General features: G+C 55.5%; 1 protein-coding gene and 2 non-coding genes across 3 annotated transcripts; 2 read left to right on the forward strand and 1 right to left on the reverse strand.

Annotated features, from left to right (window-relative positions):
* Positions 1-839: 839 nt before the first annotated feature.
* trnai-uau (transfer RNA isoleucine (anticodon UAU)) lies at positions 840-934 on the reverse strand. The gene is made up of 2 exons: positions 897-934; positions 840-875 (listed from the first exon to the last, which is right to left on the reverse strand). It is a non-coding gene; the product is annotated as a tRNA-Ile (tRNA).
* An 11,357-nt stretch (positions 935-12,291) lies between these two features.
* trnai-uau (transfer RNA isoleucine (anticodon UAU)) lies at positions 12,292-12,386 on the forward strand. Its single transcript has 2 exons — positions 12,292-12,329; positions 12,351-12,386. It is a non-coding gene; the product is annotated as a tRNA-Ile (tRNA).
* Positions 12,387-16,695: 4,309 nt separating this feature from the next.
* Positions 16,696-24,540, forward strand: LOC139242278 (mRNA decay activator protein ZFP36L2-like). Its single transcript, XM_070870308.1, has 2 exons — positions 16,696-16,818; positions 23,688-24,540. The coding sequence occupies exons 1-2, from the start codon at positions 16,783-16,785 to the stop codon at positions 24,507-24,509; spliced, it is 858 nt and encodes a 285-aa protein (XP_070726409.1). The 5' UTR covers positions 16,696-16,782; the 3' UTR covers positions 24,510-24,540.
* The last annotated feature ends 1,150 nt before the right edge of the window (positions 24,541-25,690 follow it).

Below are 25,690 nucleotides of genomic sequence, written 5' to 3' on the forward strand. Positions count from 1 at the left end.
CAGATTTACAACCCTCAGAGAAGAAATTCCTCCTCATCTCAGTTTTAAATGGGCAGCCCCTTATTCTAAGACCATGCCCCCTAGTTCTAGTCTCCCCCATCAGTGGAAACATCCTCTCTGCATCCACCTTGTCAAACCCCCTCATAATCTTATATGTTTCGATAAGATCACCTCTCATTCTTCTGAATTCCAATGAGTAGAGGCCCAACCTACTCAACCTTTCCTCATAAGTCAACCCCCTCATCTCTGGAATCAACCGAGTGAACCTTCTCTGAACTGCCTCCAATACAAGTATATCCTTTCGTAAATATGGAAACCAAAACTGCACGCAGTACTCCAGGTGTGGCCTCACCAATACCCTGTATAACTGTAGTAAGACTTCCCTGCTTTTATACTCCATCCCCTTTGCAATAAAGGCCAAGATTCCATTGGCCCTTCCTGATCACTTGCTGTACCTGCATACTATCCTTTTGTGTTTCATGCACAAGTACCCCCAGGTCCTGCTGTACTGCACTTTGCAATCTTTCTGCATTTAAATAATAACTTGCTCTTTGATTTTTTTTCTGCCAAAGTGCATGACCTCACACTTTCCAACATTATACTCCATCTGCCAAATTTTTGCCCACTCACTTAATCACTCAGTGTCTGACCATTTATTGTGTATTCCTTTCCTTGTTAACCCTCCCCAAATGCATTACCTCACACTTTTAGTGTCACGCACACCGCTCCTGTTTATAAAACCTATCCGTTTCCCCCCCCCCCCAACCACCACCACTCGGCTATGGACCCAGTGCGAATGCAATTCTCTTCTATTTCATTGTGTTTGGAAGCAAAATCTGTGCTCCAGGTGAGGCTCGAACTCACAACCTCGGCATAGCTCACTGCCCGCACTGCTGTATAAGTACCGCGCGCTAACCGATTGCGCCACTGGAGCTGATGATTTCTGATATCCTCCTGTTCCTACATAACAGGCTCGAGGGGCTGAATGGCCTCCTCCTGTTCCTAATGTAACAGGCTCGAGGGGCTGAATGGCCCCCTCCTGTTCCTACATAACAGGCTCGAGGGGCTGAATGGCCTCCTCCTGTTCCTAATGTAACAGGCTCGAGGGGCTGAATGGCCTCCTGTTCCTGTGCAACAGGCTCGAGGGGCTGAATGGCCTCCTCCTGTTCCTAATGTAACAGGCTCGAGGTGCTGAATGGCCTCCTCCTGTTCCTAATGTAACAGGCTCGAGGGGCTAAATGGCCTCCTCCTGTTCCTAATGTAACAGGCTCGAGGGGCTGAATGGCCTCCTCCTATTCCTAATGTAACAGGCTCGAGGGGCTGAACGGCCTCCTCCTGTTCCTAATGTAACAGGCTCGAGGGGCTGAATGGCCTCCTCCTGTTCCTAATGTAACAGGCTCGAGGGGCTGAACGGCCTCCTCCTGTTCCTAATGTAACAGGCTCGAGGGGCTGAATGGCCTCCTCCTGTTCCTAATGTAACAGGCTCGAGGGGCTGAATGGCCTACTCCTGTTCCTGTGTAACAGGCTCGAGGGGCTGAATGGCCTCCTCCTGTTCCTAATGTAACAGGCTCGAGGGGCTGAATGGCCTCCTCCTGTTCCTAATGTAACAGGCTCGAGGGGCTGAATGGCCTCCTCCTGTTCCTAATGTAACAGGCTCGAGGGGCTGAACGGCCTCCTCCTGTTCCTAATGTAACAGGCTCCAGGGGCTGAATGGTCTCCTCCTGTTCCTGTGTAACAGGCTCGAGGGGCTGAATGGCCTCCTCCTGTTCCTAATGTAACAGGCTCGAGGGGCTGAATGGCCTCCTGCTGTTCCTAATGTAACAGGCTCGAGGGGCTGGATGACCTCCTTGATGAAAATAATTGCAATTTGAATACCGTCAGTGATGTTTGAGAGAATTGCTGACCCTTACTCTGTTGACGAGATGGGGATGGTCCCAAATGATCTGTAGCCCTGCTGGCGATGCAGAGATGTGTGTGTGTGTTGGGGGGGGCAGCCAGGATTTGACTTCTGAGTGTTTCATGTGAAAAGTGATGAAGTATTTGATAATGTGCGGGGCAGTTCTGATTTAAAACACTGGGGAGTTCGGGTGTGGGTTGTGGTGTTGGGGTGTATGTGGGGTGTTGGGGTGTGTGTGGGGTGTGTGAGGGGTTTTGGGGTATGTGTGGGGAGTTGGGTGTGGGGGGTGTTGGGGTGTGTGGGGGGGGTGTTGGGGTGTGTGTCTGTGTGTGGGGGGTGTGGGGGGAGTTGGGGTGTGTGCCTGTGTGTCTGTATGTGGGGTATGTGGAGGAGTGTTGGGGGGTGTTGGGGAGTTGGGGTGTGTGGGGGGGTTGGGGAGTTGGGGTGTGTGTGGGGGGTGTTGGGGATTTGGGGTGTGTGTGGGGGGTGTTGGGGAGTTGGGGTGTGTGTGGGGGGTGTTGGGGAGTTGGGGTGTGTGTGGGGGGTGTTGAGGAGTTGGGGGGTGTTGGGGAGTTGGGGTGTTGGGGTCTGTGTGGGGAGTTGGGTGTGGGAGGTGTGGGGGGTGTTGGGGGAGTTGGGGTATGTGTCTGTGTGTCTGTATGTGGGGTGTGTGGGGGAGTGTTGGGGAGTTGGGGTGTGTGTGGGGGGTGTTGGGGAGTTGGGGTGTGTGTGGGGGGTGTTGGGGAGTTGGGGTGTGTGTGGGGGGAGTTGGGGTGTGTATGGGGGGTGTTGGGGTGTGTGGGGGGGTGTTGGTGTGTGTGTGGGGGGTGTTGGGGAGTTGGGGTGTGTGTGTGGGAGATGTTGGGGTGTGTGGGGGGGTGTTGGGGTGTTGGGGTGTGTGTCTGCGTGTGGGGTGTGTGGGGGGAGTTGGGGTGTGTGTCTGTGTGTCTGTATGTGGGGTATGTGGGGGCGTGTTGGGGAGTTGGGGTATGTGTGGGGATTGTTGGGGAGTTGGGGTGTGTGTGGGGGGTGTTGGGGAGTTGGGGTGTGTGTGGGGGGTGTTGGGGAGTTGGGGTGTGTGTGGGTGGTGTTGGGGGAGTTGGGGTATGTGTCTGTGTCTGTATGTGGGGTGTGTGGGGGAGTGTTGGGGAGTTGGGGTGTGTGTGGGGGGTGTTGGGGAGTTGGGTTGTGTGTGGGGGGTGTTGGGGAGTTGAGGTGTGTGTGGGGGGTGTTGGGGTGTTGGGGTGTTGGGGTGTGTGTGGGTGGTGTTGGGGAGTTGGGGTGTGTGTGGGGGGTGTTGGGGAGTTGGGGTGTGTGTGGGGGTTGTTGGTGAGTTGGGGTGTGTGTGGAGGGTGTTGGGAGTTTGGGGTGTGTGTATGGGAGTGTTGGGGAGTTGGGGTGTGGGGGGTGTTGGGGAGTTGGGGTGTTGGGGTGTTGGGGTGTGTTGGGGAGTTGGGGTGTGTGGGAGGGGTGTTGGGGAGTTGGGGTGTGTGTGGGGGGGTTGTTGGGGAGTTGGGGTGTGTGTGGGGGTTGTTGGGGAGTTGGGGTGTATGTGGGGGGTGTTGGGGAGTTGGGGGGTGTGTGGGGGGTGTTGGGGAGTTGGGGTGTGAGTGGGGGTGTGGGGAGTTGGGGTGTGTTTGGGTGTGTGTGGGGGGTGTTGGGGAGTGTGTGGGGGTTTTGGGGAGTTGGGGTGTGTGGGGGGGGGGTGTAGGGGAGTTGGGGTGTGTTTGGGGGTGTAGGGGAGTTGGGGTGTGTGGGGGGGAGTTGGGGGGTGTGTGGGGGGAGTGTTGGGGAGTTGGGGTGTGTGTGGGGGTGTGTTGGGGAGTTGAGGTGTGTGGGGGGGTGTAGGGGAGTTGGGGTGTGTGGGGGGGTGTTGGGGAGTTGGGGTGTGTGTGGGGGGTGTTGGGGAGTTGGGGTGTGTGGGGGGTGTAGGGGAGTTGGGGTGTGTGGGGGGGGTGTTGGGGAGTTGGGGTGTGTGGGGGGTGTAGGGAGTTGGGGTGTGTGGGGGGGGTGTTGGGGAGTTGGGGTGAGTGGGGGGGGTGTTGGGGAGTTGGGGTATGTGTGGGGGGTGTTGGGGAGTTGGGGTGTGTGGGGGTTTTGGGGAGTTGGGGTATGTGTGGGGGGTTTGGGGGAATTGGGGTGTGGGGGCGGTTTGGGGAGTTGGGGTGTGTCTGTGTGTGTGTGTGGGGGGTGTTGGGGAGTTGGGGGGTGTGTGGTGGGAGTTGGGGTGTGTGTGGGGGGAGTTGGGGTGTGTGTGGGGGGTGTGGGGGTGTGTGTCTGTATGTGGGGTGTGTGGGGGGTGTTGGGGAGTTGGGGTGTGTGTGGGGGGAGTTGGGGTGTGTGTGGGGGATGTTGGGGAGTTGGGGTGTAGGGGGTGTTGGGGGAGTTGGGGTGTGTGTCTGTGTGTGGGGGGTGTTGGGGTGTGTTTTTTTTGGGGGGAGTTGGGGTATGTGTCTGTGTGTGTGTGGTGGGGGGTGGGTTGGGGTATGTGTCTGTGTGTGGGGTGTGTGGGGGGTGTTGGGGGAGTTGGGGTATGTGTGGGGGGAGTTGGGGTGTGTGTGGGGGGAGTTGGGGTGTGTGTGTGGGGGGAGTTGGGTTGTGTGTGTGGGGGAGTTGGGGTGTGTGTGGGGGGTGTTGGGGTGTGTGGGGGGAGTTTTGGGGAGTTGGGGTGTGTGGTTTTTTTGGGGGGGGAGTTGGGGTGTGGGGGGTGTTGGGGAGTTGGGGTGTTGGGGTGTGTTGGGGAGCTGGGGTGTGTGGGGGGGTGTTGGGGAGTTGGGGTGTGTGTGGGGGTGTTTGGGTGTGTGTGGGGGGTGTTGGGGAGTGTGTGGGGGGTTTTGGGGAGTTGGGGTGTGTGGGGGGATGTTGGGGAGTTGGGGTATGTGTGGGCGGTGTTGGGGAGTTGGGGTGTGTGGGGGTTTTGGGGAGTTGGGGTATGTGTGGGGGGTTTGGGGGAATTGGGGTGTGGGGGGGGGTTTGGGGAGTTGGGCTGTGACTGTGTGTGTGGGGGGGGTGTTGGGGAGTTGGGGTGTGTGTGGGGGGAGTTGGGGAGTTGGGGTGTGTGTGGGGGGTTGTTGGGGAGTTGGGGTGTGTGTGGGGGGTTGTTGGGGAGTTGGGGTGTGTGTGGGGGGTGTTGGGGAGTTGGGGTGTGTGTGGGGGTGTTTGGGTGTGTGTGGGGGGTGTTGGGGAGTGTGTGGGGGGTTTTGGGGAGTTGGGGTGTGTGGGGGGATGTTGGGGAGTTGGGGTGTGTGGGGGGGGTGTTGGGGAGTTGGGGTGTGTGTGGGGGGTTGTTGGGGAGTTGGGGTGTGTGTGGGGGGTTGTTGGGGAGTTGGGGTGTGTGTGGGGGGTGTTGGGGAGTTGGGGTGTGTGTGGGGGTGTTTGGGTGTGTGTGGGGGGTGTTGGGGAGTGTGTGGGGGGTTTTGGGGAGTTGGGGTGTGTGGGGGGATGTTGGGGAGTTGGGGTATGTGTGGGCGGTGTTGGGGAGTTGGGGTGTGTGGGGGTTTTGGGGAGTTGGGGTATGTGTGGGGGGTTTGGGGGAATTGGGGTGTGGGGGGGGGTTTGGGGAGTTGGGCTGTGACTGTGTGTGTGGGGGGGGTGTTGGGGAGTTGGGGTGTGTGTGGGGGGAGTTGGGGTGTGTGTGGGGGGTGTTGGGGGGCGTGGGGGTGTGTGTCTGTATGTGGGGTGTGTGGGGGGTGTTGGGGAGTTGGGGTGTGTGTGGGGGGAGTTGGGGTGTGTGTGGGAGGTGTTGGGGAGTTGGGGTGTAGGGGTGTTGGGGGAATTGGGGTGTGTGTCTGTGGGTGGGGGGTGTTGGGGTGTGGTTTTTTTGGGGGGAGTTGGGGTATGTGTCTGTGTGTGTGGTGGGGGGGTGGGTTGGGGTATGTGTCTGTGTGTGGGGTGTGTGGGGGGTGTTGCGGGAGTTGGGGTATGTGTGGGGGGAGTTGGGGTGTGTGTGGGGGGTGTTGGGGTGTGTGGGGGGAGTTTTGGGGAGTTGGGGTGTGTGTTGGGGGAGTTGGGGTATGTGTCTGTGTGTGTGTGGTGGGGGGGGGTTGGGGTATGTGTCTGTGTGTGGGGTGTGTTGGGGGAGTTGGGGTATGTGTGGGGGGAGTTGGGGTGTGGGTGGTGTTGGGGGAGTTGGGATATGTGTCTGTGTGTGTGTGGTGGGGGGGGTTGGGGTATGTGTCTGTGTGTGGGGTGTGTTGGGGGAGTTGGGGTATGTGTGGGGGGAGTTGGGGTGTGTGTGGGGGGAGTTGGGGTGTGTGGTGGGAGGGTTGGGGTATGTGTCTGTGCGTGGGGTGTGTGGGGGGTGTTGGGGGAGTTGGGGTATGTGTGGGGGGAGTTGGAGTGTGTGGGTTTTTTTGGGGAGTTGGGGTATGTGAGGGGGGTGTAGGGGAGTTGTAGTGTGTGTGGGGTGTGTTGGGGAGTTGGGGTGTGGGGGTGTTGGGGAGTTGGGGTGTGTGGGGGGGTGTTGTGGGAGTTGGGGTATGTGTCTGTATGTGGGGTGTGTGGGGGGTGTTGGGGTGTGGGGGGTTTTGGGGAGTTGGGGTATGTGTCTGTGTGTGGGATGTGTGGGGGGTGTTGGGGGAGTTGGGGTATGTGTGGGGGGAGTTGGGGTGTGTGTGGGGGGTGTTGGGGAGTTGGGGTATGTGTGGGGGGTGTTGGGGTGTGTGTGGGGGGTGTTGGGGAGTTGTGGTATGTGTGGGGGGAGTTGGGGTGTGTGTGGGGGGTGTTGGGGAGTTGTGGTATGTGTGGCAGGATTTGGGGTGTGTGTGGGGGGAGTTGGGGTGTGTGTGGGGGGTTTTGGGGAGTTGGGGTATGTGTGGGAGGAGTTGGGGAGTTGTGGTATGTGTGGATGGAGTTGGGGTGTGTGTGGGGGGAGTTGGGGTGTGTGTGGGGGGTTTTGGGGAGTTGGGGTATGTGTGGGAGGAGTTGGGGAGTTGTGGTATGTGTGGATGGAGTTGGGGTGTGTGTGGGGGGAGTTGGGGTGTGTGTGGGGGGTTTTGGGGAGTTGGGGTATGTGTGGGGGGAGTTGGGGTGTGTGTGTGGGGTTTTGGGGAGTTGGGGTATGTGTGGGGGGAGTTGGGGTGTGTGGGGGGTTTTGGGGAGTTGGGGTGTGTGGGGGGAGTTGGGGTGTGGGTGGTGTTGGGGGAGTTGGGGTATGTGTCTGTGTGTGGGGGAGTTGGGGTGTGTGGGGGGAGTTGGGGTGTGGGTGGTGTTGGGGGAGTTGGGGTATGTGTCTGTGTGTGGGGGAGTTGGGGTATGTGTGGGGGGAGTTGGGGTGTGTGTGGGGGGTTTTGGGGAGTTGGGGTGTGTGTGTGCGGTTTTGGGGAGTTGGGGTGTGTGTGTGCGGTTTTGGGGAGTTGGGGTATGTGTGGGGGGAGTTGGGGTGTGTGTGGGGGTTTTTGGGGAGTTGGGGTGTGTGTGCGGTTTTGGAGAGTTGGGGTATGTGTGGGGGGAGTTGGGGTGTGTGGGGGGGGTTTTGGGGAGTTGGGGTGTGTGTGTGCGGTTTTGGGGAGTTGGGGTATGTGTGGGGGGAGTTGGGGTGTGTGTGGGGGTTTTTGGGGAGTTGGGGTATGTGTCTGTGTGTGGGGGAGTTGGGGTATGTGTGGGGGGAGTTGGGGTGTGTGTGGGGGGTTTTGGGGAGTTGGGGTGTGGGTGGTGTTTTGGGGAGTTGGGGTATGTGTCTGTGTGTGTGGTGGTGTGTGTGGGGGGTTTTGGGGAGTTGGAGTGTGGGTGGTGTTTTGGGGAGTTGGGGTGTGTGGGGGGAGTTGGGGTGTGTGTGGTGGTTTTTGGGGAGTTGGGGTGTGTGGGGGGAGTTGGGGTGTGTGTGGGGGGTTTTGGGGAGTTGGGGTATGTGGGGGGAGTTGGGGTGTGTGTGGGGGGTTTTGGGGAGTTGGGGTGTGTGGGGGGAGTTGGGGTGTGTGTGGGGGGTTTTGGGGAGTTGGGGTGTGTGGGGGGAGTTGGGGTGTGTGTGGGGGGTTTTGGGGAGTTGGGGTGTGTGGGGGGAGTTGGGGTGTGGGTGGTGTTGGGGGAGTTGGGGTATGTGTCTGTGTGTGGGGGAGTTGGGGTATGTGTGGGGGGAGTTGGGGTGTGTGTGGGGGTTTTTGGGGAGTTGGGGTATGTGTCTGTGTGTGTGGTGGTGTGTGTGGGGGAGTTGGGGTGTGTGGGGGGAGTTGGGGTGTGGGTGGTGTTGGGGGAGTTGGGGTATGTGTCTGTGTGTGTGGTGGTGTGTGTGGGGGAGTTGGGGTGTGTGTGGGGGGAGTTGGGGTGTGTGTGGAGGGTTTTGGGGAGTTGGGGTATGTGTCTGTGTGTGTGGTGGTGTGTGTGGGGGAGTTGGGGTGTGTGGGGGGAGTTGGGGTGTGGGTGGTGTTGGGGGAATTGGGGTATGTGTCTGTGTGTGTGGTAGTCTGTGTGGGGGGAGTTGGGGTGTGGGTGGTGTTGGGGGAGTTGGGGTATGTGTCTGTGTGTGGGGGAGTTGGGGTGTGTGTGGGGGTTTTTGGGGAGTTTGGGTATGTGTCTGTGTGTGTGGTGGTGTGTGTGGGGGTTTTTGGGGAGTTGGGGTATGTGTCTGTGTGTGTGGTGGTGTGTGTGGGGGGTTTTGGGGAGTTGGGGTATGTGTCTGTGTGTGTGGTGGTGTGTGTGGGGGGTTTTGGGGAGTTGGGGTATGTGTCTGTGTGTGTGGTGGTGTGTGTGGGGGGTTTTGGGGAGTTGGGGTGTGGGTGGTGTTGGGGGAGTTGGGGTATGTGTCTGTGTGTGGGGGAGTTGGGGTGTGTGTGGAGGGTTTTGGGGAGTTGGGGTATGTGTCTGTGTGTGTGGTGGTGTGTGTGGGGGAGTTGGGGTGTGTGGGGGGAGTTGGGGTGTGGGTGGTGTTGGGGGAGTTGGGGTATGTGTCTGTGTGTGGTGGTGTGGGTGGTGTTTTGGGGAGTTGGGGTATGTGTCTGTGTGTGGGGGGAGTTGGGGTGTGTGTGGAGGGTTTTGGGGAGTTGGGGTATGTGTGGGTGGTGTTTTGGGGAGTTGGGGTGTGAGTGGGGGTGTGTGGGGGGAGTTGGGGTGTGTGTGGGGGGTGTTGGGGGGTGTGGGGGTGTGTGTCTGTATGTGGGGTGTGTGGGGGGTGTTGGGGAGTTGGGGTGTGTGTGGGGGGAGTTGGGGTGTGTGTGGGGGGTGTTGGGGAGTTGGGGTGTAGGGGTGTTGGGGGAGTTGGGGTGTGTGTCTGTGTGTGGGGGGTGTTGGGTGTGGTTTTTTTGGGGGGAGTTGGGGTATGTGTCTGTGTGTGTGTGGTGGGGGGGGGGTGGGTTGGGGTATGTGTCTGTGTGTGGGGTGTGTGGGGGGTGTTGCGGGAGTTGGGGTATATGTGGGGGGAGTTGGGGTGTGTGTGGGGGGTGTTGGGGTGTGTGGGGGGAGTTTTGGGGAGTTGGGGTGTGTTTTGGGGGAGTTGGGGTATGTGTCTGTGTGTGTGTGGTGGGGGGGGTTGGGGTATGTGTCTGTGTGTGGGGTGTGTTGGGGGAGTTGGGGTATGTGTGGGGGGAGTTGGGGTGTGGGTGGTGTTGGGGGAGTTGGGGTATGTGTCTGTGTGTGTGTGGTGGGGGGGTTGGGGTATGTGTCTGTGTGTGGGGTGTGTTGGGGGAGTTGGGGTATGTGTGGGGGGAATTGGGGTGTGTGTGGGGGGAGTTGGGGTGTGTGGTGGGAGGGTTGGGGTATGTGTCTGTGTGTGGGGTGTGTGGGGGGTGTTGGGGGAGTTGGAGTGTGTGGGCTTTTTTGGGGAGTTGGGGTATGTGAGGGGGGTGTAGGGGAGTTGGGGTGTGTGTGGGGTGTGTTGGGGAGTTGGGGTGTGGGGGTGTTGGGGAGTTGGGGTGTGTGGGGGGGTGTTGTGGGAGTTGGGGTATGTGTCTGTATGTGGGGTGTGTGGGGGGTGTTGGGGTGTGGGGGGTTTTGGGGAGTTGGGGTATGTGTCTGTGTGTGTGTCTTGGGGGGGGTTGGGGTATGTGTCTGTGTGTGGGGTGTGTGGGGGGTGTTGGGGGAGTTGGGGTATGTGTGGGGGGAGTTGGGGTGTGTGTGGGGGGTGTTGGGGAGTTGGGGTATGTGTGGGGGGAGTTGGGGTGTGTGTGGGGGGTGTTGGGGAGTTGTGGTATGTTTGGGGGGAGTTGGGGTGTGTGTGGGGGGTGTTGGGGAGTTGTGGTATGTGTGGCAGGATTTGGGGTGTGTGTGGGGGGAGTTGGGGTGTGTGTGGGGGATTTTGGGGAGTTGGGGTATGTGTGGGAGGAGTTGGGGAGTTGTGGTATGTGTGGATGGAGTTGGGGTGTGTGTGGGGGGAGTTGGGGTGTGTGGGGGGGTTTTTGGGGAGTTGGGGTATGTGTGGGGGGAGTTGGGGTGTGTGTGTGGGGTTTTGGGGAGTTGGGGTATGTGTGGGGGGAGTTGGGGTGTGTGGGGGGTTTTGGGGAGTTGGGGTGTGTGGGGGGAGTTGGGGTGTGGGTGGTGTTGGGGGAGTTGGGGTATGTGTCTGTGTGTGGGGGAGTTGGGGTATGTGTGGGGGGAGTTGGGGTGTGTGTGGGGGTTTTTGGGGAGTTGGGGTGTGTGTGTGCGGTTTTGGGGAGTTGGGGTGTGTGTGTGCGGTTTTGGGGAGTTGGGGTGTGTGTGTGCGGTTTTGGGGAGTTGGGGTATGTGTGGGGGGAGTTGGGGTGTGTGTGGGGTTTTTTGGGGAGTTGGGGTGTGTGTGTGCGGTTTTGGGGAGTTGGGGTATGTGTGGGGGGAGTTGGGGTGTGTGTGTGCGGTTTTGGGGAGTTGGGGTATGTGTGGGGGGAGTTGGGGTGTGTGGGGGGGGGTTTTGGGGAGTTGGGGTGTGTGTGTGCGGTTTTGGGGAGTTGGGGTATGTGTGGGGGGAGTTGGGGTGTGTGTGGGGGTTTTTGGGGAGTTGGGGTATGTGTCTGTGTGTGGGGGAGTTGGGGTATGTGTGGGGGGAGTTGGGGTGTGTGTGGGGGGTTTTGGGGAGTTGGGGTGTGGGTGGTGTTTTGGGGAGTTGGGGTATGTGTCTGTGTGTGTGGTGGTGTGTGTGGGGGGTTTTGGGGAGTTGGAGTGTGGGTGGTGTTTTGGGGAGTTGGGGTGTGTGGGGGGAGTTGGGGTGTGTGTGGGGGTTTTTGGGGAGTTGGGGTGTGTGGGGGGAGTTGGGGTGTGTGGGGGGAGTTGGGGTGTGTGTGGGGGGTTTTGGGGAGTTGGGGTATGTGGGGGGAGTTGGGGTGTGTGTGGGGGTTTTGGGGAGTTGGGGTGTGTGGGGGGAGTTGGGGTGTGTGTGGGGGGTTTGGGGAGTTGGGGTGTGTGGGGGGAGTTGGGGTGTGTGGGGGGAGTTGGGGTGTGGGTGGTGTTGGGGGAGTTGGGGTATGTGTCTGTGTGTGGGGGAGTTGGGGTATGTGTGGGGGGAGTTGGGGTGTGTGTGGGGGTTTTTGGGGAGTTGGGGTATGTGTCTGTGTGTGGGGGAGTTGGGGTATGTGTGGGGGGAGTTGGGGTGTGTGTGGGGGGTTTTGGGGAGTTGGGGTGTGGGTGGTGTTTTGGGGAGTTGGGGTATGTGTCTGTGTGTGTGGTGGTGTGTGTGGGGGAGTTGGGGTGTGTGGGGGGAGTTGGGGTGTGGGTGGTGTTGGGGGAGTTGGGGTATGTGTCTGTGTGTGTGGTGGTGTGTGTGGGGGGAGTTGGGGTGTGGGTGGTGTTGGGGGAGTTGGGGTATGTGTCTGTGTGTGCGGGAGTTGGGGTGTGTGTGGGGGTTTTTGGGGAGTTGGGGTATGTGTCTGTGTGTGTGGTGGTGTGTGTGGGGTTTTTTGGGGAGTTGGGGTATGTGTCTGTGTGTGTGGTGGTGTGTGTGGGGTTTTTGGGGAGTTGGGGTATGTGTCTGTGTGTGTGGTGGTGTGTGTGGGGGGTTTTGGGGAGTTGGGGTGTGGGTGGTGTTGGGGGAGTTGGGTATGTGTCTGTGTGTGGGGGAGTTGGGGTGTGTGTGGAGGGTTTTGGGGAGTTGGGGTATGTGTCTGTGTGTGTGGTGGTGTGTGTGGGGGAGTTGGGGTGTGTGGGGGGAGTTGGGGTGTGGGTGGTGTTGGGGGAGTTGGGGTATGTGTCTGTGTGTGGGGGGCGTTGGGGTGTGTGTGGAGGGTTTTGGGGAGTTGGGGTATGTGTGGGTGGTGTTTTGGGGAGTTGGGGTGTGAGTGGGGGTGTGTGGGGGGAGTTGGGGTGTGTGTGGGGGGTTTTGGGGAGTTGGGGTATGTGTCTGTGTGTGGTGGTGGGGTTGCCTGTGGTCTGTGAAGTGGGGGGAGGTCGGACTATCTGATTGCAAGGTTTACTCTGCAATGCAAAGCTCCTGCTGCAGACGGTGCACTTAGTGCGGAACTTGTCTCACTATCTGACTGTAATTGCAACAAATCGCGGCTCCAGTGGCGCAATCGGTTAGCGCGCGGTACTTATAGAGCAGTGCGGGCGGCGAGCTATGCCGAGGTTGTGAGTTCGAGCCTCACCTGGAGCACAGATTTTAGGGTCTAACTTCAACATTAATTACGAATGCAAAACCTGAAATATGAATTAAATTAAATTTGCTGCAATTGTGCAATGCACTTCGGAGTGTCTCCCTCTCCCCTATCAGATCTGTAGCCATGAATTTTGCTGCAAGATTGAGTTTAAGTGTACTTGTTTAGAACACTGTTTTTGCTGAGATAAGGGAGAGGGGACAAACCAAACAAACAGGAGGTGTGAGGAAACAAAGAGAGAGAACTTGAGAGGGGGAAATAAAGTGAGAGAGGGGGAAATAAAGTGAGAGAGAAGGAGTCAGAGCGAGAGAATGTAATAGGAGGAAGGGGAAAGAATACAAAAAGAGAGACTTGCATTTCTATAGCGCCTGTACCACCCTGGGACGTCCCAAGCAATGAGATACTTTTTTGGGAGGAGTGTAGTCACTGTTGTAATGTGGAAACGCAGCAGCCAATTTGTGCACAGCAAGCTCCCACACACAGCAACGTGATAATGACCCAATCGTCTGTTTTGGCTGAGAGAAAGACAGGGAAAAGCAGGTACCTAATTTAACAATCAGCACCTTCAGGAGAGGATGAGCGGAGAGAGATTTTCAAAAATAAGTTGTGGAACAGTTTGCAGGAAGTGTGTCAAGGTAATGAGCAGGTGAGAACTCATAAACAGCCTGATTTATATAGCGCCTTTAATGTAGTAAAACGTCCCGTGACGTTTCACAGGAGCAATTATCAAACTAAATTTGACCCCAAGCCACATAAGGAGATATTAGGGACAGGCGACCAAAAGCTGGGTCACAGAGGTCGGTTTTAAGGAGCATCTTAAAGGAGGAGAGAGAGGCGGCGAGGTTTAGGGAGGGAGTTCCAGAGCTTGGGGCCCAGGCAGCTGAAGGCACGGCCACCGATGGTGGAGCGATGGGAATTGATGGAAAATGAGCAAGAGGCCAAAATTGGAGGAGCGCTTGGTGTGATGGGTGAATGGGACACGGTGTGAGTTAGGACACGGTCAGCGAGCACAGGAGGTGATGGGTGAGCGGGACTGGGTGCGAGTTAGGACACGGGGCAGAGAGCACAGGGGGTGATGGGTGAGCGGGACTGGGTGCGAGTTAGGACACGGGGCAGTGAGCACAGGGGGTGATGGGTGAGTGGGACTCGGTGCGAGTTAGGACACGGGGCAGTGAGCACAGGGGGTGATGGGTGAATAGGACACGGTGAGAGTTAGGACACGGGGCAGTGAGCACAGGGGGTGATGGGTGAGCGGGACTGGGTGTGAGTTAGGACACGGGTCAGTGAGCACAGGGGGTGATGGGTGAGTGGGACTGGGTGTGAGTTAGGACACGGGGCAGTGAGCACAGCGGGTGATGGGTGAGCGGGACTCAGTGCGAGTTAGGACACGGGGCAGTGAGCACAGGGGGTGATGGGTGAGTGGGACTGGGTGTGAGTTAGGACACGGGGCAGTGAGCACAGGGGGTGATGGGTGAGCGGGACTCGGTGCGAGTTAGGACACGGGGCAGTGAGCACAGGGGGTGATGGGTGAGTGGGACTGGGTGTGAGTTAGGACACGGGGCAGTGAGCACAGGGGGTGATGGGTGAGTGGGACTCGGTGCAAGTTGGGACACGGGGCAGTGAGCACAGGGGGTGATGGGTGAGTGGGACTGGGTGTGAGTTAGGACACGGGGCAGTGAGCACAGTGGGTGATGGGTGAATTGGACACGGTGAGAGTTAGGACACGGGGCAGTGAGCACAGGGGGTGTTGGGTGAGTGGGACTGGGTGTGAGTTAGGACACGGGGCAGTGAGCACAGGGGGTGATGGGTGAGCGGGACTCGGTGCGAGTTAGGACACGGGGCAGTGAGCACAGGGGGTGATGGGTGAATAGGACACGGTGAGAGTTAGGACACGGGGCAGCGAGCACAGGGGGTGATGGGTGAGTGGGACCCGGTGCGAGTTGGGACACGGGGCAGCGAGCACAGGGGGTGATGGGTGAGCGGGACTCGGTGCGAGTTGGGACACGGGGCAGCATGCTTTGACGGGCTCGAGTTTATGTCATAAATTAGCTTGGGGAGGCCGCACCGGCTCACGACTCAAACGTACTCAGGCATGGGCGTTATCGGGCTTGGTGGTAACACCCTACGGCTGAATAGCTCATTGGCATTCCTCACACATTAAGAACGACAAAACAGGGGGGAATTTGTAACCCCAAGAGCAGGGGTGGGCTGACAGGGGAGAATCATCGGACCACAGGGGACAGAAGGAGGCCATTCGGGCCATCGGGCCTTTTGTAAAAATTTGTTCCTGGGATATAGGCATCGCTGGCAAGACCGGCATTTATTGCCCATCCCCCTAATTGCCCCTGGAGAAGGTGGTAGTGAGCCGCCTTCTTGAACCGCTGCAGTCCATGCGGTAAAGGTGCTCCCACAGTGCTGTTCGGGAGGGAGTTCTAGGATTGTGACCCAGCGACGATGAAGGAACGGCCGATATATTTCCATGGCAGTTATTCAAGGTGGTGGGGTTTTGCTCCAGATCTCTGGCAGGTACAACAAGCAATTCAGAAAGCAAATGGTACGTTGGCCTTTATTACAGGAGGATTTGAGTATAAGAGTAAAGACGTCTTACTGCAATTATACAGGGCCCTGGTGAGACCACACCTGGAGTATTATGTCATCATCATCATAGGCAGTCCCTCGGAATCCAGGAAAACTGTGCCATGTACAGTTTTTGTCTCTTTACCTAAGGACTCGAGGGGAATCAAGGGATATGGGGATCGGACAGGTAAGTGGAGTTAAGGTCGATGATCAGCCGTGATCTCATTAAATGGTGGAGCAGGCTCGAGGGGCCGATTGGCCTCCTCCTGCTCCTAATTCTTATGTTATTATGTTCTTATACTTGCCATAGAGGGAGTGCAACGAAGGCTCACCAGACTGATTCCTCATAAGACAATCCCCCCATCCCAGGAGAGATTGAGCAGACTGGGCCGATATTCTACACAAGAAATAGGAGCAGGAGTCGGCCATTCGGCCCCTCGAGCCTGCTCCGCCATTTAATACGATCATGGCTGATCCGATCATGGACTCAGCTCCACTTCCCTGCCCGCTCCCCATAACCTTTGACTCCCGTATCTTTCAAAAGTCTGTCTATCCCCGCCATAAATACATTCAATGACCCAGCCTCCACAGCTCTCTGGGGCAGAGAATTCCAAATTCCATAGAGTTTAGAAGATCTCAATGAAACACACAATTCTTACCCCCCGGGCTTGACATGGTAGATGCTGGGAGGGTGTTTCCCCCGGGCTGGGGAGTCTAGAATCAGGGGTCACAGTCTCAGGACATTTAGGACTGAGATGAGGAGAAACTTCTTCACTCAGGGAATTGTGAACCTGTGGAATTCTCTACCGCAGAGAGTTGTTGAGGCCAGTTCGTTAGATATATTCAAGAGGGAGTTAGATGTGGCCCTTACGGTTAAAGGGATCAGGGGGTGTGGAGAGAAAGCAGGAAAGGGGTACTGAGGTGAATGATCAGCCATGATCTTATTGAATGGCGGTGCAGGCTCGAAGGGCCGAATGGCCTGCTCCTGCACCTATTTTCTATGTTTCTGTGTCCGATGGTTGTGAAAGGCGCTATATAAACACAAGTCTTTCAATGTTCTCTGGGAAAAGCCCAAGTTGCCCGCCGCGGCGTAACTCAGAGAGTGTCGGGATAACTTTAATGTTTCGATGCATTATTGTTCAATAAGAGAGACCCTAAAGGTTGGGAGGGTGGGTGCAAAGTGAGGCTGGTTGCTAGGGCAATGATGCAATAATAGTTAATTGCAACCCCCCCCCAGGCCTGGTTGCTATAAATACAAGGCAGGGAGGCCTTGGGGGGGCAGACCAGGCCAGACAGGGGGAACATGGAGCGAGCAGGCGGCGTGGTGACACTGCCCCTTTAAGAGAGAGCGCGCGAGACGCAGGAGCGGAATCCGCCGCAGCCATTCGCTGCCGCCCGCGGGCTAGTTCCGCCCCCTTTTTTTTCCCCTCGAACCCCACGTGGGGGCGGGCCGACCGCTCTGCGCCTGCGCCAATCTCCGGCTGTTCCCCAGCTCGCTGTCAATCGAAGCCGTGTGCTGGCCCGCTGATTGGTCCAATTTGAATTGGCGCGGGGAAGGCCCCGCCCATTCCCCCCTCCCCCCCACCACACCAGCCCCGCCCCCTGTTCCCGGGCCCGCCGCTTGGATACATTTTCACATGTAGCGAAAAAAAAAGTTTTGTTGTTTTTAAAAACAAAAAAAGTGCAACTTTCTGCAGAGAGGAACAAAAGTGCAAAGGAAAAAGTTCATCAAAGTTTTGCAAACAAACTTTTGCAAAGTCGGCCGGCGGCCCGCGGGGGGCAGATTCACCGCCAGAGGAGCCCGACCCCAACCCGGCCATGAACGGCGCTGGGCTGCAGGAACTTCTCTTCCAGGTGACTGAGTGCGTGAGCTGCAAACATTGCAAACTACTCACACCCAATGCACTGCACCGTGCACTGGTTCAAACTACTCACACCCAATGCAAGTTATACTGCACCGTGCACTGGTTCAAACTACTCACACCCAGTGCAAGTTATACTGCACCGTGCATTGGTTCAAATTATTCACACCCAATGCAAGTTATACTGCACCGTGCATTGGTTCAAATTATTCACACCCAATGCAAGTTATACTGCACCGTGCATTGGTTCAAACTACTCACATCCAATGCAAGTTATACTGCACCGTGCATTGGTTCAAATTATTCACATCCAATGCAAGTTATACTGCACCGTGCATTGGTTCAAATTATTCACACCCAATGCAAGTTATACTGCACCGTGCATTGGTTCAAACTACTCACATCCAATGCAAGTTATACTGCACCGTGCATTGGTTCAAATTATTCACATCCAATGCAAGTTATACTGCACCGTGCATTGGTTCAAATTATTCACACCCAATGCAAGTTATACTGCACCGTGCATTGGTTCAAATTATTCACACCCAATGCAAGTTATACTGCACCGTGCATTGGTTCAAACTACTCACATCCAATGCAAGTTATACTGCACCGTGCATTGGTTCAAATTATTCACACCCAATGCAAGTTATACTGCACCGTGCATTGGTTCAAATTATTCACACCCAATGCAAGTTATACTGCACCGTGCATTGGTTCAAACTATTCACACCCAATGCAACAAGAAATGCACTATGCATTAGCCGGTAATATTGCAAACTATTCACATCAAACGCAACAAAATAATGCGCCATGCCTTGGCTGAGAATATTGCAAACAATTCGCACCAAATGCAACAAGAAATGCACCGTGCATTGACTCGAATGCAAACTATTGCATTGTTTTCTATCTCAAAACACGGGAGTTTTTTGTTCAATGAATTTAGATTAATTCGCTCGGGCGGGGGGAGTTTCAAAGTGCACGTTTGTTTTATTTCCCTGTCTCTTACTCTGCTGCAATTACTTTTGTGCAACAAAAAGATGCCTTGCTTGTAGTGGTTTTGCACATACCCACTGGTTTGTTTACCCCCCCCCCCCCCAACCCCAGGGCAATGTTCCATGTTTCAGAGAGAAGGAGAAAATGTTGGTGCTTCAAGAGAAATGATGCTGTGCAAATGTAGCAGTTTGCTGCATTCATATTCTGCCTTTTAAGAAATAACTTGCATTTTTCTTTAAATGTCCAAAACTGTTAATAACCTGCGTTTATATAGCGCCTTTCACCTCAGGATGTCCCAAAGCACTTCACAGCCAGTACTTTTGGAGTGTAGTCACTGTTGGAATGTAAAAAGTAGGGCAGCCGTTTAGCGCACAGCAAGATCCCACACACAGCGATGTGATAATGACCCAGATCATCGGTTTTAGTGATGTTGGTTCAGGGATAAATATTGGCCCCAGGACACCGGAGAGAACTCCCCTGCTTTTCGAAATAGTACCGTGGGATCATTATGTCCACTTGAGAGGGCAGATGAGGCCTCGGTTTAACATCTCATTTGACAGTTGGCCCCTCCGACAGTGCGGCACTCCCTCAGTACCGCCCCTCCGACAGTGCGCCGCTCCCTCAGTACCGCCCCTCCGACAGTGCGGCGCTCCCTCAGTACTGCCCCTCCGACAGTGCGGCGCTCCCTCAGTACCGCCCCTCCGACAGTGCGGCACTCCCTCAGTACTGCCCCTCCGACAGTGCGGCACTCCCTCAGTACCGCCCCTCCGACAGTGCGGCGCTCCCTCAGTACCGCCCCTCCGACAGTGCGGCGCTCCCTCAGTACCGCCCCTCCGACAGTGCGGCGCTCCCTCAGTACTGCCCCTCCGACAGTGCGGCACTCCCTCAGTACTGCCCCTCCGACAGTGCGGCACTCCCTCAGTACCGCCCCTCCGACAGTGCGGCGCTCCCTCAGTACCGCCCCTCTGACAGTGCGGCGCTCCCTCAGTACTGCCCCTCCGACAGTGCGGGGCTCCCTCAGTACTGCCCCTCCGACAGAGCGGCGCTCCCTCAGTACTGCCCCTCTGACAGTGCAGGAGTCGGCCATTCGGCCCCTCGAGCCATTCAAAAAGATCACGGCTGATCTGATCTTGTCCTCAACTCCACTTCCCCGCCCACTCCCCATAACCCTTGACACCCCTACAGTTCAAGAATCTATCGATCTCAGCCTTGAATATATTCAATGACCCAGCCTGGGGCAGAGAATTCCACAGATTTACAACCCTCTGAGAGAAGAAATTCCTCCTCATCTCAGTTTTAAATGGGCGGCCCCTTATTCTGAGACTGTGCCCCCTAGTTCTAGATTCCCCCACGAGGGGGAAACATCCTCTCTGCATCCACCCTGTCCAGCCCCCTCATAATCTTTTATGTTTCAATAAGATCACCTCTCATTCTTCTAAACTCCAATGAGTAGAGGCCCAACCTCCTCAACCTTTCTTCATAAGGCAACCCCCTCATCTCAGGAATCAACCGAGTGAACCTTCTCTGAACTGCCACCAAAGCAAGTATATCCTTTCGTAGATATAGAAACCAAAACTGTACACAGTACTCCAGGTGTGGCCTCACCAATACTCTGTACAGTTGTAGCAGGACGTCCCTGCTTTTATACTCTATCCCCCTTGCAATAAAGGCCAACATTTCATTTGCCTTTCTGATCACTTACAATACCTGCAGACTAACTTTTTGTATTTCATGTACAAGGACCCCCAGATCCCCTCTCTCCATTTAAATAATAATTTGCTTTTTTATTCTTCCTACCAAAGTGGATAACCTCACATTTTCCCACATTATACTCCATCTCCAAGTGTTTGCCCAATCACTTAGCCAGTCTATATCCCTTTGCAGTTTTTTTGTGTCCTCCTCACAACTTGCTTTCCCATCCATCTTTGTATCATCAGCAAACTTGGCTCCATTACACTCGGTCCCTTCATCCAAGTCATTAATATAGATTGTAAATAGTTGAGGCCCCATAACTGATCCCTGTAGCACACCACTAGTCACTGTTTGCCAACCGGAAAATGACCCATTTATCCCGACTCTCTCTTTTCTGTTAGTTAGCCAATCCTCTATCCATGCTAATATATTACCACCAACCCCGTGAACTTTTATCTTGTGCAGTAACCTTTTATGTGGCACCTTATCGAATGCCTTCTGGAAATCCAAATACACCACATCCACTGGTTCCCCGATCCACCCTGCTCATTACATCCTCAAAGAACTCCAGCAAATTTGTCAAACATGATTTCCCTTTCACAAAACCATGCTGACTCTACTTGACTGAATTATGATTTTCTAAATGTCCAGCTACTGCTTCCTTAATAATGGACTCCAGCATTTTCCTAACGACAGATGTCAGGCTAACTGGTCTATAGTTTCCTGCTTTCTGTCTCCCTCCTTTCTTAAATAGGGGCGTTACATTTGCAGTTTTCCAATCCGTTGGGACCTCCCCAGAATCCAGGGAATTTTGGTAGATTACAACCAATGCATCCACTATCTCTGCAGTCACTTCTTTTAAGACCCTAAGATGTAAGCCATCAGTCCAGGGACTTGTCTGCCTTTAGTCCCATTATTTTACTGAGTACTTTATCTTTAGTGATAGTGATTGTTTTAAGTCCATCCCTCCCAATAGCCCCTTGATTATCCACTATTGGGATGTTTTTAGTGAATTCTACCGAGAAGACCGATACAAACTATTTGTTTAACGTCTCTGCCATTTCCCTGGTCCCTATTATTAATTCCCCAGTCTCATCCTCGAGGGGGCCAACGTTTACTTTAACTATTCTCTCCCTTTTTATATACCTGTAGAAACTCTTACTATCTGTTTTTATATTTCTTGCTAGTTTACTCTCATAATCTATCTTCCCTCTCTCTTATTTTTTTAGTCGTCCTTTGCTGGTTTCTAAAAATTTCCCAATCGTCTGGCCTCCCACTGAACTTCGTAACCTCTGCCTTTAGTTTCAATTTGATCCCATCCTTTACTGCCTTAGTTAGCCACGAATGGTTCATCCTTCTCTTAGAGTCTTTCTAACTGGAATAAATCTTTGCTGAGAGTTATGAAATATCTCCTTAAATGTCTGCCACTGCTTATCTACTGTCTTACCCTTTAATCTATTTTCCCAGTCCATTTTAGCCAACTCTGTCTTCATACCTTTGTATTTGTCTTTATTTAAGTTCAAGACACTAATTTGTGAGCCAAGTTTCTCACCCTCAGTATAGCAGAATTTCAAATTATGATCATTCCTCCCAAGAGGATCCTTTACTCTGAGATAATTAATTAATCCCGTCTAATTACACATGACCTCACGGCCTGAAAGGGTGGTAGAGGCAGAAACCCTCACCACATTTGAACAGTACTTGGATGTGCACCTGAAGTGCCGTAACCTACAGGGCTACGGACCCAGAGCGGGAAAGTGGGATTAGGCTGGGTAGCTCTTGGTCGGCCGGAGCGGGCACGATGGGCCGAATGGCCTCCTTCCTTCCGTGCTGTAAATTTATGTGATGGATCTAAAATAGTCTGCTCCCTGGTTGGTTCCACAACGTGTTCTAAGAAACCATTCCAAATACACGCTTATGAACATAGAAACATAGACAATAGGACCAGTAGTAGGCCATTCGGCCCCTCGAGCCTGCACCGCCATTCAATATGATCATGGCTGATCCTCTATCCCAACACCATATTCCCACTTTCTCCCCATACCCCTTGATGTCTTTTGTGTCTAGAAATCTATCTGTCTCCCTCTTAAATATATTCAGTGACTAGGCCCCCACAGCCTTCTGTGGGAGAGAATTCCACAGGTTCACCACCCTCTGAGTGAAAACATTTCTCCTCATCTCGGCCCTAAATTTCCTCCCCCGTATCCTGAGACTGTGTGACCCCTTGTTCGAGACTTCCCAGCCCCGGGGGAAACATCCTTCCCGCATCCAGTCTGTCCAACCCCGTCAGAATTTTATACCTTTCAATGAGATCCCCCTCTCATTCTGCTAAACTCTACTGATTACAGGCCTGGTCGACCCAATCTCTCCTCGTATGGCAGTCCTGCCATCCCAGGAATCAGTCTGGTGAACCTTCGCTGCACTCCCTCTATGGCCAGTATATCCTTCCTTAGATAAGGAGACCAAAACTGCGCACAATAAAAACATAAGAACATAAGAAATAGGAGCAGGAGTCGGCCATTCGGTCCCTCGAGCCTGCTCCGCCATTTAATAAGATCGCGGCTGATCTGATCATGGACTCAGCTCCACTTCCCAGCCCGCCCCCTTATCCCCTTATCGTTTAAGAAACTGTTTATCTCTGTCTTAAATATATTCAATGACCCAGCCTCCACAGCTCTCTGGGGCAGCGAATTCCACAGATTTACAACCCTCTGAGAGAAGAAATTCCTCCTCATCTCAGTTTTAAATGGGCGGCCCCTTATTCTAAGACCATGCCCCCTAGTTCTAGTCTCCCCCATCAGTGGAAACATCCTCTCTGCATCCATCTTGTCGAGCCCCCTCATAATCTTATACGTTTTGATAAGATCACCTCTCATTCTTCTGAATTCCAATGAGTAGAGGCCCAACCTCCTCAACCTTTCCTCATAAGTCAACCCCCTCATCCCCGGAATCAACCGAGTGAACCTTCTCTGAACTGCCTCCAAAGCAAGTATATCCTTTCGTAAATACGGAGACCAAAACTGCACGCAGTACTCCAGGTGTGGCCTCACCAATACCCTGTATAACTGGAGCAAGACTTCCCTGCTTTTATACTCCATCCCTTTGCAATAAAGGCCAAGATACATTGGCCTTCCTGATCACTTGCTGTACCTGCATACTATCCTTTTGTGTTTCATGCACAAGTAACCCCCAGGTCCCACTGTACTGCAGCACTTTGCAACCTTTCTTCATTTAAATAATAACTTGCTCTTTGATTTTTTTTCTGCCAAAGTGCATGACCTCACACTTTCCAACATTATACTCCATCTGCCAAATTTTTGCCCACTCACTGAGCCTGGTCTGTCGTTTTGCAGGTGTGGTCTCACCAAGGCCCTGTATAACTGGAGTCCTTGCTCCTGTTCTCAAACATAGAAACATAGAAAATAGGTGCAGGAGCAGGCCATTCGGCCCTTCTAGCCTGCACCGCCATTCAATGAGTTCATGGCTGAACATGAAACTTCAGTACCCCATTCCTGCTTTCTCGCCATACCCCTTGATCCCCCGAGTAGTAAGGACTACATCTAACTCCCTTTTGAATATATTTAGTGAATTGGCCTCAACTACTTTCTGTGGTAGAGAATTCCACAGGTTCACCACTCTCTGGGTGAAGAAGTTTCTCCTCATCTCGGTCCTAAATGGCTTACCCCTTATCCTTAGACTGTGTCCCCTGGTTCTGGACTTCCTCAACATTGGGAACATTCTTCCTGCATCTAACCTGTCTAAACCCGTCAGAATTTTAAACGTTTCTATGAGGTCCCCTCTCATTCTTCTGAACTCCAGTGAATACAAGCCCAGTTGATCCAGTCTTTCTTGATAGGTCAGTCCCGCCATCCCGGGAATCAGTCTGGTGAACCTTCGCTGCACTCCCTCAATAGCAAGTATGTCCTTCCTCAGGTTAGGAGACCAAAACTGTACACAGTACTCCAGGTGTGGCCTCACCAAGGCCCTGCGCAACTGTAGCAACACCTCCCTGCCCCCTCTTGGGGTGACTCTCGATCCCGCGACACCCTCTGACCCGGAGGCGAGAGTTCGGTTCCACAGATGCGATTGAGCTGCGGTCTGACGTGTGATGGGATGCGTTGCGTGTTGTTAACCCCCCCCTCCCTCCCGCGTTCTCTCTCTCTCTCTCCGCAGACCTACCCTGCCGACGACCTGTTGCTGTGCGTGCCGACGTGGGAGCCGACCTTCCAGCCGAGCCGCTGCTCCCCGCAAGACATCCCGCCGTTGGCCGCCCTGTGCCCGCAGTTTCCGGCGCTGGGTCTGGAACCCTCGGGCTTTCGCACCAGCCTCCACCTCTACAAGACGGAGCTTTGCCGCCGATTTGCCATGTCGGCCGGCTGCAAGTATGGAGACCGTTGCCAGTTTGCCCACGGGCTGCACGAACTCCGCCTGCTGCCCCGACACCCCAAGTACAAGACCGAGTACTGTCGCACCTTCCACACGCTGGGCTTTTGCCCCTACGACAGCCGCTGCCATTTCATCCACGAGGAAGGGGAACGGCGCCTGGTCCCGCCCCAGCTGGACGCAGCCGACCGCCGGCCATTCGGTGGTCTCGGCGGGGGTCTGGATCCCTGGCACCCCGCGTCCCCCGCCCGAGCCCGCTCGCCCGCCTCCGACGGCGTCTCCTCTTCCTCCGCCTCGGAGACCCCCGAACTCTGCCCCGGCAGCCCCTCGCCCTCCGCCCCCTGCTCCTCCTCCTCCTCCTCCTCCTCGGCATCCTCGTCCTCCCGCTGCAACAACGACAACAACAACGGCTTCCGAGGCATCGCCGAGCTGCTGTTGCCGCTGGCGCTGAAGCTGCGGGCACTGGAGGGGGCCGAGCCCCCCACCCCGGCCGGCCCCGCCCCGGACTGCCCCTCCGACCCCCCGGCTGGCCGCCGGCTCGAGGCCCTGTCCAGTGTCGAGGCCGCCAAGCGACTGCCTGTCTTCAGCCGCATCTCCACCCGCAACACCTGAGCTGGACCTCGGCTCCGCGAGGACCGAGGAGAAGGTGGGATCGCCGTACGACCACCCCCCTCCCCTCCCCCCCCCTCCCCTCCCCTCCCCTCCCCTCCCCCCCCTCCCCTTCCTCTCCCCCGAGGGTAGATATTAATTATTTTAGTTGTGGGCGGGTCGTTAGTTTCTTAACTTAAAAATTGTTTGTTAATTATTTGTAGCCGGACCTCCCTGTGCGATTAAAGCTACGGAGAGTTGGGTCTGTTCAAACCCCCGCCTCTTTCTTTGCAGTTTTGCTTTGGTGGGCCCAGCGAGAAAACTGGTGGGGGGGGGGGGAAGGAGAGAGTGAGACAGACAGAGAGAGAGAGGGCGGGCAGAGGGAGAGCGAGGGGGCAGGGGGAACAGAGAGAGAGAGAGAGAGAGGGAGGGCGGGAGTGGTGGGGGAAGAGAGCGAGGGGGGGGAAGGGAGAGAGAGAGTGAGGGAAGGAGAGGTGGAAGGGAGGGAGACTGAAGGAGTAAGAGTAAGAGAGGGAGGAGTAGAGGGATGGAGAGGGAGGGGAGATGGAGGGAGAGTGAGGGGGAGATGGAGGGAGGGTGAGGGTGAGGAAGGGAGTGAGGGCAGGGAGATAGAGGGGAGGGAAGGCAGTGAGTGAGGGAGAGCGAGGGAGGGAGAGAGGTGGGGGAGAATGGAGGGGGAGAGCGATGGAGAGGGAGCAACGGAGAGGAGGGGGAGGCAGTGATGGAGAGGGGGGAGGATGGAAAGAGGGAGGGAGGGGAGATGGAGGGAGGGAGACTGAGGGGAGATGGAGGGAGGGAGACTGAGGGGAGAGTGAGTGAGGGAGGGGGAGAGGGATGGAGGGGGAGCGATGGAGAGGGGGGAGGATGGAAAGAGGGAGGGAGGGGAAATGGAGGGAGAGAGGGATGGAGGGGGAGCGATGGAGAGGGGGGAGGATGGAAAGAGGGAGGGAGGGAGAGTGAAGGAGGGGAAATGGAGGGAGACAGTGAGGGAGGGAAGGGAGATGGAGGGAGGGGGCGTCCTCATGGTGGGACCAGGTGAAGCCAATATTCGTTGTGTTCCACCATCTCACGACGTTAACTGTGTTTGTGATGTGAAATATTTCTCTGTTCAAGTCCCATTGAGGGAGGGGGTGCTCATTCTCTGGCCCCGGGTCCGAGGTCTCACCGATTGGGGGGGGGGGTGG

The sequence above is a fragment of the Pristiophorus japonicus genome, unplaced genomic scaffold, assembly GCF_044704955.1.
Source record: "Pristiophorus japonicus isolate sPriJap1 unplaced genomic scaffold, sPriJap1.hap1 HAP1_SCAFFOLD_1292, whole genome shotgun sequence".
Classification (NCBI taxonomy): Eukaryota; Metazoa; Chordata; class Chondrichthyes; family Pristiophoridae; genus Pristiophorus; species Pristiophorus japonicus.

Excerpts from the sequence above, each read along its gene's own strand:
- LOC139242278 (XM_070870308.1), top strand. The coding sequence starts at position 16,783 with ATGAACGGCGCTGGGCTGCAGGAACTTCTCTTCCAG. Across the intron at positions 16,819-23,687 it reads TGCAGGAACTTCTCTTCCAG|ACCTACCCTGCCGACGACCT; the intron begins GTGACTGAGTGC and ends CTCTCTCCGCAG.